Below are 15,815 nucleotides of genomic sequence, written 5' to 3'. Positions count from 1 at the left end.
CTGCATACTTCACTAACAAGGCTGCTCCATTATGGGTTTTTTGAATCTGTAAAGTGGAGAGAATATCTTCCTCATAGGACTGTTGTTGGAATTAATGTAGCATAAGCAGCAAAATCAGAGTCTTGCTCATAGTAAGCACTCAGTAAACACATACACACATTCATTTGCCCATGAATAGACAGAGGGCTACTACTGAGAGAGGCAGCTTTCAATGTCAGGGCTCATCCACCACCCCCGCCACAGGCTCCCCTCTGCTCTACTAAGCTGGGGAGATGGAGAGAGGCTCTGACTCAGGAATCATTTTTATCTATCAGCTTTATCTATCAACATGAGCAGAGTGGACAGTTCCTCTGAGATCTGAATTATCACCTCCTGACCCAAAGTGCCTTCTCTGTCTTCTCCCTAGAACCAAGGCTACAGAAAACAAGCAACGTGGAAGGAAGAAAGGAAGAAAGGAAGGGAGGAAGGGAGGAAGGGAGGAAGAGAGGAAGGAAGGAGGGAGGGAGGGAGGGGGAGGGGAGAGGAGGGGAGAGGGAAAGAAGGAGGAAGAGAGGGAAAGCAGATGGCTCAGCTTTGTGCCCAGTTGGAAGAAGCAGAGCAGCAGTAGGCATGGGGTCTAGGAAAGGCTCATGGAGCAAAGTCTTCATGGTGAGTATAAGAGAAAGTGGTTAAGTCATTTAGCCCTGGGTTCAAATTCTTGGTGCACTAAGTACTTGCTGGGAGAACCTAGTAAGTTACTTAACCCATCTGGTCCAGCCTCATTTTCCCCTCTTAGCCCCACCCACTCTACACTTAATCCACACTAAACACTCAGTTCCTCAAACATGTATTGCCAAAAAAAAAAAAAGAATTGCACTCTTGCCTCTGCTAATTTGCCCATAGGGTTCCCTTTACCTACAGTGACCCCATTCTCCAAGTGCCCCGCCCTACATCAGCTACTCTAATCCCTTTCATCTGGTCAATTCTGGCTCCTCCTGCAGAGCTCAGCTCAGATGTCACTTCCTTTAGGAAGCCTTCTCTGACCACTCACCCTACTATGTGCTCCCAGAGAAACCTGAATTATCTCAACCGTGGCACTCACCACTCTCTGCTGACATGGCCTATTGTCTGCACGCCCCTCCAGAGCTCCATGACTTCTTCATGACTGCAGTTTCTCTACTCAGTGCCTTACAGGTGCTCAATAAATGAGGCTGAATATTACTGAAACTTTGTAAGCTTTGGAGAGTTGGACGAAAGCCCAGCGTAGGTATTGAATGCCAAATAATTTGTTGAGAGGAATGGAGTGGAGTGGAATGGAATGGAATGGTGAATATGCTGATTTTTAATGCTATTTCACTGCATTATCCCAAAAGCCCACAAGATGTCAGTGTCTCTACTTGAGAAAAAATGTGTCAGTCTGGAGGAAATTAAAAGCACTCCCTCTCCCTGATGCCAGAAGTAATTTAAAGTTAACATTGATATAGAAATAATAGGGATTGGTTGATTGGATTGAATATATAATACGTACATATAGAACAAAATTCAAGTATACAATGAAAAGTAAACTCTTCTTCCCTCCCTACTTCTGTCCCTTATCCTCCAGCCCCACTTTGCCCAACCATTGGGCAACAATTTTTATTATACACATAGGATGGATATCCTTCCAGAGATATCCCAGGTATAGAACCACATAGGTAGATATATGTGTCAAATAACACCAGTGGTTGTATACAGTTGTTCTGTGCCTTGAATTTTTTTTGTACCTAAAATATCTCAGTGCATTCCATATTAAAACAGTGTTACCCTGTTTAAACAAATATTCCATTGTTTAGCTTTAATGCATTTGACGAATGTCCTAGTGATGGACATTCAGATTGATTCTCATCTCTTTTTCTTACAAATATCCCAAAACATTTCTCATTTTATACACCTGCAAGTATATCTAGATTTTAAATTCCAATATTTTCATATTGTCAAGTAGCCCACCATTGAAGTTGTACCTATTTACTTTTCCACCAAAAATATGAGTGTCTTTTTCTTTACAAACTTGCCACACAGTTTTATATATATAAATACATAATAATACATGTAATATATATGCCAGTCTGAGATGAACTATATCTCATTATAGCTTTTTGAAACAGCTTTATTGAAGTATAACTGACATACAATAAATTTCACGTTTAAAGTGTAAATTTAATGAATTTTGACATATGTACCCTGTGAAACCATCACCACAATCAAGATAATGACTATATCCATCACCCGCAAAAGTCTCTTGTGTCCCTTTTTAAACCCTTCCTCCCACTACCCTTGTAATCCTATCATCCCCACACAATTACTGTTCTGCTTTATGTTACTATATACTATATTTGCTTTTATTTTCTAGAATCTTATAAAATTGGATAATACTACGTTTAGTCTGTGTTTGCTTGCTTACTTATTTCTAGAACTGACTTGCTTCATTCAGCATTAATATCTTGAGGTTCATCTATGTCATTGTGCATATCAATAGTTCCTTTTTATTGCTGAGTCACATTCCATCCTATGGATATCCCACAATTTGTTTATCCTTTCATGTATTGATAGACATTTAGGTTGTTTTTGAAACCAATCCAATAGTCCCAAATGTTTATCTATGTTTATCAAATAGTTATCTTTTTGATAAACATAGAAATTGAACCTCCTGATCTTAAACCTTGAAATTTGTATTTGTTTTATCTGAGTTCCTTCCTCAGCAAACAACCTTCAGGCTTCTGGAAAAAGTATCAAAGAACTGAAACTCACCGGATCACAGCACCAGATGACAACCCCTTATTCATTATGATTGCTTCCTTTGCCCCTCCCTAGTTCCTGTTTTCTTACACATTGTTACATTTCTTCCCTGATGTATAAACCTCTAGTTTTAGTCAGTCAGGGAGATGAATTTGAGACTGAGCTCCCATCTCCTAGGCTGTAGCACCAAGAAAGGGGAGCAGTAGGCCCCACCCCAAACCTAGACCAAACCCCTGATGAAAGCCAAACCCCTGACCTAGACCAAACCCTTGACCTAGACCAAAGCTCTGGTATATGGGGAGGAGCAGGACCCTCCCTGGACCTAGACCAAAGTCCTAGTGTTTCTAGTGTTTTGGTAATATTTTTAGTTTGCAGCTTTTAAAAAGTTGCTATGAACATTCATGTACAGGTCTTTGTGTGAACATATGTTTTTGTTCTCCTTGGCGAATAAACCTAGAAGTTGGAATGGCTGGATCATATGGTATGTGCTTGTTTAACCTCTAAACAAACTGTCAAATTGTTTTCAAAAGGGGTTGTACCATTTCACATTCCCCTTCAGCAGTATATGAGAGCTCCAGTTGCTCCACATCCTCATGTGGTATGGCCAGTCAGACATTTTAATAGATACATAATTCATGGTTTCAATTTTTATTTATCTAAAGAGCAATGATATTGAGGGTGTTTTTTTAGTGTTCTTATTTGACAGTGGCAAGTTATCTCTTCAAATCTTTTTTCCAATATAAAAATTGGGTGATTTTCTTATTGAGTTTTGAGAATTATTTTCATATTCTGGGTGTAAGTCCCTCACTGGATATATAATTGCAAATATTTTCTCCACTCTACAACTTATCCATTCTCTTAATAGTGGCTTTTGAGGAGCAAAAGTTCCTAATTTTGATGAAGTCAAATTGATCTTTTTTTTTCTTTTATGCATTGTGTTTTTCATGTTGTATTTAAGAAATCTGCTTTATCCAAAGTCACAAAGATTTCCTCCTATGTTTTCTTTAAGAAATTTTGGAGTCTTAGGTTTTACATTTAGGACAATTCATTTTGAGTTCATTTTTGTATATGCTGTAAGATATGGATGACTACAGTTTTAATTTGTATGTTTCTTCTCATGGGTGTATTGAGCATATTTTCATATATTTAAATATGACTTATATTTCATTTCTCATGAGGTCTTGGGTCAAGTCCTTTGCCCAAGCAGCTACATTTGGATATGCAGTTGGTGTGCGGCTCAAAAGCCTAAACCAATAGGAGAGCACACTGCTCCCTGGGACATGTACACTGCCTAGGAACCCCTTTTTCTAATTCATTCTGAGGTGTCTGCTTTCTTTACTTTTCCCAGTGGCACTGCATGAGCTAGCAGAGGCATTGCCTTGCTTATTCCATTGTAGGTCTTTTTGATATTTTATGAGTTCTCTGTGTTACTTAGCTCTCCAATTTGTGGTGTGAATATATTCTTCCCAGATTATCATTTACATTTTTTATTGTTCATGATATTTTTCAATCAGAATAATTACTTGTAGAGTCAAATACATCAGTCTTTTCTATTGTGGGTCTGAGTTTTGTGTCGTGCTTAGGAAGCTTCCCTACGCCAAAGCTATTTTGAAAAATCACTTCATGTTCTCTTCTGGCATGTTTATTGTTTCTTTTTCACGTTTAAGTCTTTTGATTCAGATGGCATTTATTTTGGCGAAGGGGTAAGATAGAAATCTAATTTATTTTTTCCCCAGTTGACCACCCAGTTGTCCCAACACTGTTTATTAAATAATTCATATTTTCCCCACTTACATAAAGTGCCAGATTTATCACAAACTAAATCCTTATCTTTAATGTAATAAGAAGCCATATTACCCCGTCCAGAGGCCACATGCTACACTTCAATTCTATGGGAAAGAAACAGATGACAAGAAAAGGAGGCAATTAAGAGATTTGCTTATTTTCAGAGCATGATTTGAGTTAGTGTTTAAGAGTTCTACATCTATCATATAAAAATCAATTAGGATAGCAATAACCTTGATCATCAGTAAAAGATTATATTTACTATCTTCTATTTGTGAATAAGGAAAGTGTTCAATATTTTTGAGAAAAAGTAATGCAGAAGACTTTACACACACACACACACAAGTTCCTTCGTTAGGAAACGTTGTGTAATTGAGAGGTGACAATGTGCTAGCAGCCCCCACTCTCAGTGCCTCCTCGGCCTTGTTGTCCACTCTGGCGGTGCTTGAGGAGCCCTTCAGCCCGCCACGCGTGGGAGCCCCTCACTGGGCTGGCTGAGGTCGAAGCTGCCTCCCTCTGCTTGTGGGGAGGTGTGGAGGGAGAAGCATGAGTGGGAACCAGGGCTGCACACGGCGCTCACTGGCCAGTGCGAGTTCCGCGGGGTGGGGGCCAGTGCAGGAGCGGGCTCGGCAGGCCCCGCACACGGAGCGGCCAGCTGGCACCGCCGGCCCAGGGCAGTGAGAGGCTTAGCACCTGGACCAGCAGCTGTGGAGGTTGCACCAGGTCCCCCAGCAGTGCCCGCCCGCCGGCGCTGCACTCAAATTCTGGTTGGGCCTCAGCTGCCTCGTGGAGGGGCAGGACTCGGGACCTGCATGCAGCGCGCCACGTCTGAGCTCCTCCCCCTGCGGTGGGCCTGAGCCTCTCCGAGGAGCCCCCTCCCATCAACAGCCCAAGGGCTGAGGAGTGCAGCTGCAGCTGGGGACTGGCGGGCAGCTCGCCTGCAGCCCCGCTGCAGGATCCACTGGGTGAAGCCACCTGGGCTCCTGAACCAGATGGGAACTTGGAGAACTTTTATATCTAGCCAGAGGATTGTATGTGCACCAATCAGCACTCTGTGTCTACCTCAGGGTTTGTAAATGCACCAATCAGCACTATGTCAAGCCGGACCAATCAGCTCTCTGTAAAATGGACCAATCAGCAGGATGTGGGTGGGGCCAGATAAGGGAATAAAAGCAGGCTGCCCAAGCCAGCAGTGGCAACCGGCTGTGGTCTTTTTCCCCATCGTGGAAGCTTTGTTCTTTCACTGTTTGCAATAAATCTTGCTGTTTTTCACTTTTTGGGTCCACGCTGCTGTTATGAGCTGTAACACTCACTGCGAAGGTCTGCAGCTTCACTCCTGAAGCCAGGGAGACCACGAACCCACTGGAAAGAACAACTCCAGAGGTGCTGCCTTTAACAGCTGTAACACTCACCACGAAGGTTTGCAGCTTCACTGCTGACAGTGAGACCATGAACCCACCAGAAGGAAGAAGCTCCAGACCCATCTGAACATCTGAAGGAACAAACTCCGGACACACCATCTTTAAGAACGGTAACACTCACCGTGAGGGTCCGCAGCTTCATTCTTGAAGTCAGTGAGACCAATAACCCACCCATTCTGCACATATAATGGGTAATACTTTGGCCTCTGACTTACATAAGTGTGTGATGCTAGTAGTGTCTAACTTGTGTTAATGCAGGGATTGTGAATTTATTCATGTAAAGTGCTTGTTAGCACAATGCTAGACTCAGAATATATGCTCAGTATTCAGTAGCTGTTAACTTCCTTTTTGAAAAATGCTTAGATGAGTTTCTCCAAGATTTCTCAGATGTGGTTTACCTGCTGTCACTGAGAGATTGTACCTTCATTGACTGGAGAGATCACATGGAAATACATGCCCATCAAACCTGGGAGAAACTTACCTGATCATTTATATAGATAATTGACATGGTTCATTTACTCAGCACAGTGGCTGGAACATAGAAAATACTTAATAAAACTTGCTGTTATTAATAATCGTTTTGTCTTAGTTATTCCAACTAACTAGAAGAGTGGACCTGAGGACAATGGTATTGAGAAGTGACAATGTGCTAGCAGTCCTCGCTCTGGGCGGCGCCTCCGCCTTTGCATCCACTCTGGCAACACTTGAGGAGCCCTTCAGCCTGTCTGCACTGTGGGAGCTCCTCTCTGGGCTGGCCGAGGCCGGAGCTCGCTGCCTCTGCTTGCGGGGAGCTGTGGCGGGAGGGGCGTGGGTGGGAACCGGGTCTGCGCACTGTGCTCACAGGCCAGCATGGGCTCTGGCGGGCGGGAACTCAGCGGCCCCGCCCTCCGAGCGGCTGGTTGGGGCCACCGGCCTAGGGCAGTGAGGGGCTTAGCACCCGGGCCAGCAGCTGCGGAGGTTGCACCGGGTCCCCTAGCACTGGCGGCCCGCATGCACTGCGCTGGAATTCTCGCCGGGGCGCCTTACCATGGGGCACGGATGGGACCTGCAGCTTGCCATGCCCAAGCCACCCCCTCCACAGTGGTCTCCCGCCAGGCCCGAGACTCTCTGAGGGGCGCCGCCCTCGCTCCGTTCCTGGTCCCATCAACCGCCCAAGGGCTGAGGAGTGCAGGCATGGCTGGGGACTGGCAGGGCAGCTCCACCTGCAGCCCCCGTGTGGGATCCACTGGGTGAAGCCAGCTGGGCTCCTGAGTGTAGTGAGAAACTTTATGTCTAGCTAAGGGATTGTAAACGCACCAATCAGCACTCTTGTCTAGCTCAGGGTTTGTACATACACCAATCAGTACTCCATACCTAGCTAACCTAGTGGGAACTTGGAGAACTTTTCTGTCTAGCACTCTGTGTCTAGCTAAAGGATTGTAAACGCACCAGTCAGTACTCTAACTCAAGGTTTATAAATACACTGATCAGTACTCTGTATCTAGCTAACCTAGTGGGGACTTGGAGAACTTTTCTGTCTAGTGCTCTGTCAAAATGGACTAGTCAGCGCTCTGTAAAATGGACCAATCAGCTCTCTGTAAAATAGACCAATCAGCAGGATGTGGGTGGGGCCAGATAAGGGAATAAAAGCAGGCTGGCCTAGCCAACCAGCCCAATCAGCTTGGGTCCCTTTCTAGCCTGTGGAGGTGGTGGTCTTTTGGTCTTTGCAGTAACTCTTGAAACTCTTGCTGCTGCTCACTGTGTGGGTCCACCTGGTGGTTAAGAGCTGTAACACTCACTGCAAAGGTCTGTAGCTTCACTCCTTCACCCCTAACCCATCAGAAAGAGAAAACTGGATACATTTGAACATCTGAAGGAACAAACGCTGTAGCTTCACTCCTTCACCACGAACGCACTAGAAAGAAGAAACTGGATACATCTGAACAGCTGAAGGAACAAACTCGGGACTACTATCTTTTAAGAACGTTGTAACACTCACCGCGAGGTTCCGAGGCTTTATTCTTCAAGTCAGTGAGACCAATTAACCCACCAGTTCCGGACACAGTATGGCAATATGAAGTAGGATCAGCAGAAAGTGAGTTTTTTTTGTTTTTGTATTTGTTTTTTGAGATGGAGTCTTGCTCTGTCGCCAATGCTGGAGTGTAGTGGCACGATCTTAGCTCACTGCAACCTCTGCCTCCTGGGTTCAAACAACTAACCTGCCTCAGTATCCTGAGTAGCTAGGATTACAGGGGCATGCCACCACGTCCAGCTCATTCTTTGTGTTTTTAGTAGAGATGGGGTTTCATCATGTTAGCCAGGATGGTCTCGATCTCCTGACCTCGTGATCTGCCTGCCTCGGCCCCTGAAAGTGCTGGGATTACAGGTGTGAGGCCACCGCACCCAGCCCTTCTTTTTTTTTTTTGAAACAGAGTCTTGCTCTGTCACTCAGGCTGGAGTGCACTGGCACCATCTTTGCTCACCTCCTGAGTTTAAGCAATTATGCTTCATCTCCTGGATTTAAGCAATTATGCTTCAGCCTCCCCAGTAGCTGGGATTACAGGCATGTGTCACCATGCCTGGCTAATTTTTGTATTTTTAGTAGAGATGGGATTTCACCATGTTGGCAAGGCTGGTCTGGAACCCCTGACCTCATGTGATCCAGCCGCCTCAGCCTCCCAAAGTGCTGGGACTACAGGTGTGAGCCACCTTACCGGGCCAGGAAGTGAATTCTAGTGCTAACCTTTTTTTTTTTTTTTTTTTTTTTTTTTTTTTTTGAGACTGAGTCTTGCTCTGTCACCCAGGCTGGAGTGCAGTGGTGTGATCTTGGCTCACTGCAATCTCCACCTTCCAGGTTCAAGCAATTCTCCTGCCTCAGCCTCCCAAGAAGCTGGGATTACAGGCACCTACCACCATGCCCAGCTAATTTTTGTATTTTTAGTAGAGATGTGGTTTCACAATGTTGACCAGTCTGGTCTACAACTCCAGGCGTGAGCCACTGTGCATGGCCCACAGTGCTAGTTTTTAAAAAGATCCTTGACTCACAAACGTTCATCAGTCACTCTTGATATTTGATGGAATGCTATATATTTGTGTCTTTTGCTGATAACTGATAAAAACTTTCTATTGTTGGCTGAGTATGGTGGCTTACATCTGTAATCCTAACACTTTGGGAGGCCTAGGCAGGTGATTCACTTGAGGCCAGGAGTTAGAGACCAGCCTGGCCAACATGGTGAAACCCTGTCTCTACTAAAATTTGAAAAATTAGTTGGGCGTGGTGGTGCACGCCTGTAATCCCAACTTCTTGGGAGGCTGAGGCATGGGAATTGCTTAAACACTGGAGATGGCAGTTGCAGTGAGCCAAGATCAGACCACTGCACTCCAGCCTGGGTGACAGAGTAAAGACTGTCTCAAAAATGAATAAAGAAAGAAAAAGAATTGTTCTCAAGGGTTTTCAGTGAAACAGCTTGAGAGGGTCTGGGGCTTGCACCAACTGTGCAAGCATGAAATTTCTTTGAGAACTCATGTATTTTACTTTTTTTAAAATGCAAATTTTATATCTTAATTTATACTGCAAAATGACCTTTGAACCTAATGACACCTAACCAAAATGGAAGGGGAGCCTGAAATGGTGGAGGGAGCATAGGCTTGGGAATCATACAGACCAGCACTGGCATCCTAGAGCCATCACTCACCAGCTGCATGATACGGGCAAGTCATTTCTGTGAATCTCAATTTCTCCATCTGTAAAATGGGGGAAAATTCCCACCTTGGGGTCATTGTCAGAATTAAATTAAGAACATAAGTGCCTTCTCTGTACCAGACACTGTACAAGGTGCATGGGATGCATAAATTATTAAGACATGGACCCTACCTTCAAGGAATTGGCTTCAATAAATCACTTAACATGGTACCTGGTATAGCAGGTGCTCAATAAATATTTTGTTGAATTAATCAATAGATAAATGAATAGTAGATACTCAATAGATGTCAATTTCTTCTCAATTTTTCCCTATCTCATCTTCTGACTCTGAGAAATCATATATTTTCTTTCTAAAATATTTCAAATTTTGAATTAATTTTATACTTAAAAGTTATAAAATTATCCCCCACTCCACTTCCCCAATGTGAGCATCTTATATAACCATAATACAGTGATCAGGAACAGGAAATTAACATTTGTACAATATCATTAACCAAATCTTAGAATTTATTTGAAAGTCATCAGTTTTCCCACTAATGTCCCTTTTCTGTTGCCTGGTCCTATCCATGATCACACAGTGCATTTAGTATTTATTTCTTCTTAATCCTCAGTCTGTAACAGCTCCTCGGTCTTTCCTTATCTTTCATGATCTTGACACTTTTGAAGAGTACCATGATAGGCAGAATTCCAAGATGATCCTTAAGGTTTCCACCGCTGGATGTACATACCTTGTATACACTGAGTACAGGCAGAACCTGTGAATGTGATGGGATATCACTCCTGTGATAATATTACTTGTCAGTTGACTTAGCTTATCAAAAGAGATTTATCTGGGTAGGCCTCCTCTAATCAGGTGAGCCCTTTAAAATAACCAGCTCCTTTTATTTTTCAAAAAAAAAGAAAAAAAAGAAAAACTACCTTTCCCTAATCAAGCCTCCAGATGTGAATGCAGCTGGCCAACACCTTGATTTCAGACCCGGAGCAGAGCATAGTTAGAATATGCTAGACTCCAGACCCATAGAAACTGTGAGATACTAGATGGCAGTTGTTTTAAGCTGCTAAGTTTACAGTGATTTATTATGCAGCAATAGAAAACTAATACAAATAATAATATAAATCAGTTATTTGTAGAATGTCCCTCAGTATGTTTGATGTTTTCTCATGTTTGGAATGAGGTTATATATGCTTGACAAGAATGAACAAAAATGATGTGTTCTTCCCAGTGCATCATATCAAGGGATTCATTTTGTCTGTTGTCTCTATGTCTTATTACTGGTGATATTTTCCTTGATCATGTAGTTAAATTGGTGTCTTCCAGGTTTTCCCCACTGTAAAGTTTTTGTAGTTGATAATTATCTTGCAGCAAGTACTTTTTTTTTTTTTTTTTTGACACGAAGTCTCACTCTGTTGCCCAGGCTGGAGTGCAGTGGCGTGATCTTGGCTCACTGCAACCTCCACCCGACTGGGTTCAAGCGATTCTCCTGCCTCAGCCTCTCGAGTAGCTGGGATTACAGGCACCTGCCAATACGCCCGGCTAATTTTTTGTATTTTTAGTAGAGACAGGGTTTCACCATCTTGGCCAGGCTTGTCTTGAACTCCTGACCTTGTGATCCACCCGCCTCAGCCTCCCAAAGTGCTGTAATTACAGGCGTGAGCCACTGCGCCCAGCCGCAGGAACTACTTTTGAGACTATATAAATTCTGTTTCTCCTCCTTGTCACCCACTAATTTTAGTATCATCTATGGATCTTACCTGAAATGTTTATTTTTATTTTTATTTTTTTTTTAGAGACAGGGTCTTGCTGTGTCACCCAGAGTGAGACCATGTCTCATAAAAAACCAAAATAATAGTCGTTCATTCATTACTGTCTTACTAAGGGATGTGGAAATGAGAAGTTCCGTATTTGCCTGGAGGAAGTGTAGAATACACAGAGCAGAGAACACAATGATAGCTACCATTTCTTAAAGACCTACTGTGAGCCAGGGACAGTGTTAGGGGCTTTCTACATATTATCTTATTTAATACAAGCAATCATCTTGAAGGCAGGAATTATCTTTAACAATAATGAGGAATTAACTACCAGAGAGGTAAAGGGAGTTTGTCCAAGGTCACGCATGTAAATGCAAGAGTCAAAATTAAAATCCACGTCTGCCTGAATGCCAAAGCTAACATACTCTCCCACACTAATAAGGTGAGAGTAATCCATTCACTGAAAAAAAGATTTGAGTGCCTCGGGCCGGGCGCAGTGGCTCACGCCTGTAATTTCAGCACTTTGGGAGGCCAAGGCGGGCGGATCACCAGGTCAGGAGATCAAGATCATCCTGCCCAACATGATGAAACCCTGTGTCTACTAAAATACAAAAATTAGCTGGGCGTGGTGGCAAGCGCCCAGCTACTCGGGAGGCTTAGGAAGGAGAATCGCTTGAACCCAGGAGGCGGAGGCTACAGTGAGCCGAGATCGCGCCACTGCACTCCAGCCTGGCGACAGAGCCAGACTCCGTCTCAAAACAAAACAAACAAAACACATATATATTATATTGTGGGCCGGGCGCGGTGGCTCACGCCTCTAATTCCAGTACTTTGGGAGGCAGAGGCGGGCGGATCGCCTGAGGTCAGGAGTTAAGAGACCAGCCTGGCCAACGTGGCGAAACCCCGTTTCCACTAAAAATACAAAAATTAACTGGCGTGGTGGCGGGCGCCTGTAATCCCAGCTACTCCCGAGGCTGAGGTAGGAGAACTGCTTGAACACAGGAGACGAAGGTTGCAGTGAGCAGATATTGCGCCACCGCACTTCAGTCTGTGCGACAGAGCGACATTTGTCTCAAAAAAAAAAAAAATTGTGCCGTGTGCTTCAACTAAACTAGGAAAGAAGTCGTGGGATTCTAATCTTTAGCTCTAATCGCCACGCCCCTTCACCCGAACTCTATTTCCCAACATGCCCCGGGTTCCTATAAGTCCGCAGTCATTGTGACGTAATCCCACAGCCTTCTGGGAAGCGTATTTTATTTGTTCTCCAGCTGGGAAAAGGTGTAGGGCTGTGGACTACCACTCCCGTGAGGTAGTGCGCAGCTCCACCCTGTTCGCGGCGTCTTCGAACGTGCCGCGGCAGCCATGTTGGACGTGGCCAGCACAGGGGCCGGCACCACGGGGTTATCGAAGCAGCTGTCACGATGCTGGGATCCCTGGTGTTGAGGAGAAAAGCACCGGCGCCACGGCTACTCCTCCGGCTGCTCAGATCCCCAACGCTCTGGGGCCATGGAGGTGCTTCCGGCCGGAATGTGACCACTGGGAGTCTCGGGGAGCCGCAGTGGCTGAGGGCAGCCGCCGGGGGGCGCCCTGGAACATCGCCGGCCTTGTTCTCCGGGCGCGGGGCAGCCACCGGGGGGCGCCAGGGAGGACGCTTCGATACCAAATGCCTCGCGGCTGCCACTTGGGGACGCCTTCTTGGGCCCGAAGAAACACTTCCAGGACAGGACAGCTGGAACGGGGTCCCCAACAGGGCCGGACTGGGCATGTGGGCCCTGGCCGCAGCGCTGGTTGTTCATTGCTACAGCAAGAGTCCGTCCAACAAGGGTGATTATGAGATCTGGATTTGAGGAAGGGAGAGGCGGGAAAATTGTCCTAACTTCGTATCTTAGGAGGGTGGGAGGTACTTATAGGTTTAGATCTTTAGAGCCTAAGTCTTGGAGGGACTCAGACATCATCTGGTAACAGGGGCAGGGTGTTGCCCTAGAGACCTCATCACCTCGGAGTTGTATAATCTCCTATCACAGATCCGCCTCCCCTCTCTGGGCATCATTTTATTCATCTGTACAATGGGGATATTGGACTAAACATCTAATATTACAGCATGGTCCCCTTATGTTTCTCATATTCTGCCTGTCCAACTCCTCCTTCCTGAGCTCTCCAGGAAACGGAAACTATGGGGTGTTCTAAGGGCAACCTCTAGATGGTTTAGAGAAGTTGCCAAACTGCCCCCCAAACCCCCTGTCACCAAACATACCAGAGTCAGGAAGAACCTGACTCGGTTCTAATGCCAGCTTGACCTTTATTTATTTATTTATTTATTTATTTATTTATTTTTGAGATGGAGTCTCTGTCTGTCGCCAGGCTGGAGTGCAGTGGCGCGATCTCGGCTCACTGCAACCTCTGCCTCCCGGGTTCAAGCTATTCTCCCGCCTCAGCCTCCCGAGTATCTGGGACTACAGGCGTGGGCCGCCATGCCCAGCTAATTTTTGTGTTTTTAGCTGTTGGTCAGGATGGTCTCGATCTCTTGACCTCGTGATCCACCTGTCTCGGCCTGCTGAAGTGCTGGGATTAAGGGTGTGAGCCCCTGCTCCGGCCAATTTATTTATGTAGTGAAGGATAATTTCTTAACATTTTTACAGTACTCTTATTTTGATTCCTTTTGGAGTTCAGCGGCCTGAGTCTGTCAGTGTCAGGATTTTGCTATGTCTGGTCTCACATGCTGTTAGGTGATCTTGCTATGTAGAATGGTTGGCAGGAGAAGAAAGGTGGATTCCTGGAGGCCCAAGGGCAACTGCTGGGGGACCGGCTGATCCTGATTAGCATCTCATCTGGATCCATGAAGCTAAGCAGCAGCTGAGAGAGTGGACAGAGAGCCAGACTTATGACCTATGTGAATCCAGCCATTCAGGTTCTTAGTCATTCATCAAGAAGACAGACTGAGGCATGGTGTCCATAGATTCCGTGCACCCCAAGCTCTGAGAATTTGGAGCAAGAATGAGGGAGTGCCTTGACTTTCATTCGTTTGATGTGGCTAGTTGTAAAGGAAGGACTTTGGTCTGGGGGAGACAACACTGGGGATCTTGTTTTGGTTCTGTGTCTAACTCTCATTGTGAATTTGGACTTTTGCTTCTCCTCAGTGGTTTTCTGTTTCCTCATCTACAAAATGAGGGTGTTGACATAGACGCTAAGGGCATCTAGCTTAGGCATGCTGTAATCCTGTAACTTCCAGCATTTTTGGGGGTACCCACTGTGCGTCTAGTTTTAGGCTAGGTGTGTGGGAAGTCCTAACTTAACACAAAATCAGTCAAGGGGATAGTGCAGGCAGTTGGAATGTAGGGCTGGTGAGTGGTGCTGTGTGTTGTTGGGGGATCAGAGGGCCAGTAGGGTCAGGAAAGCCTTCCTGGAGTATTGAAGACCCCAGAGGATGGGAAATTCGAGCTTGAGTTCTGAAGGATGAAGTAGAAATGAAAAGGAGAGTGACCTTGTGAGTCCCATGAGAGCAGGAAATGTATCTTCTCTTTTGTTTTTTCCGGTTATACCAGCAACTTTCCCTAATACCTAGACATCATTTGCGCATCACAGTGTCTGGAACTTAGTAGGTGCTCAGTAAATGTGTGAGACTCGGATTATATTCCATGCAAAGGCTTCAGGGAATGGAAATTAGAGTTTCAGGGCACCATGGTGTGAGCAGGGGCTTTCTGAGTGGCCAGCTTGGTTGGAAGATAAGGTCTTTGGAATTAGATGAGAGCAGATGGAGTGGGGCCTGGATGCCAGTCAGGGGTGGGGTGGGTGAGGGTGTTGGAATTTCTTCTGTAGGCAGTGAAGAGTCATGGAAGGTTCATGAGCAGGGAATGTTCTGAGTCCAGTGTATTTGGTGAGGACTTGCCTAAGAAGTTCCTGGGGGTTCCAAACTGGCTTTTGTGGCCTATGAACTCCAGCAAGAATACCAGGCTCTATGTATAATAGATAATGGTCAAAGCCGTGACCAGTTCCTGCTGGAACTGACTTGCCAGCTACCCTGTTTCCCTGAATGAGAGTTTTGACCCTCAGCGCAGTTGGTAGAAACTGAACCCCTTTAGAAGCAAGGAGGCCCTGGTTCTCAGCTCATTCCTCGCTTTGTAACCTTGTAGAAGCCACATTTTTTTCTGCAGAGTGAGGGGACAGTGGATACAGCCATCTCCAAGGAAGTCTTGATCCCCTCCCAGCTGGTGGCTGTCTGAGCCATGCTTGGGTATGTGCTTTGGGTACATCTGGTGAGGTAAGTAGAAAGGACCTGTCACTGGAATCTAGGCCAGGAGGCATCATTGTCTGAACCACAGGACTGGCTTTCATATGCATGATAAGGTGTATTGTACAGATAAGGAAAGTCAGGCTCAGGAGGTTAGATAAGTGTGCTAGGTCATACAGCAAATACGTGACAGAGC

General features: G+C 45.3%; 1 protein-coding gene across 1 annotated transcript in view; it reads left to right on the top strand.

Annotated features, from left to right (window-relative positions):
• The first annotated feature begins 12,602 nt into the window (after positions 1 to 12,602).
• Positions 12,603 to 15,815, top strand: part of CLPB (caseinolytic mitochondrial matrix peptidase chaperone subunit B) — a 152,126-nt gene continuing 148,913 nt past the window's right edge. Inside the window, exon 1 of the mRNA XM_023209529.1 lies at positions 12,603 to 13,215. Within this exon, the coding sequence (XP_023065297.1) occupies positions 12,813 to 13,215 (403 nt within the window). The 5' untranslated portion in view covers positions 12,603 to 12,812. The remainder of the gene's footprint in view (positions 13,216 to 15,815) is intronic.

This window comes from Piliocolobus tephrosceles, chromosome 13 (assembly GCF_002776525.5).
Source record: "Piliocolobus tephrosceles isolate RC106 chromosome 13, ASM277652v3, whole genome shotgun sequence".
Taxonomy (NCBI): Eukaryota; Metazoa; Chordata; class Mammalia; order Primates; family Cercopithecidae; genus Piliocolobus; species Piliocolobus tephrosceles.
Note: the sequence above shows the minus strand (reverse complement) of the source record. Positions and strands in the feature narration are given on the sequence as shown.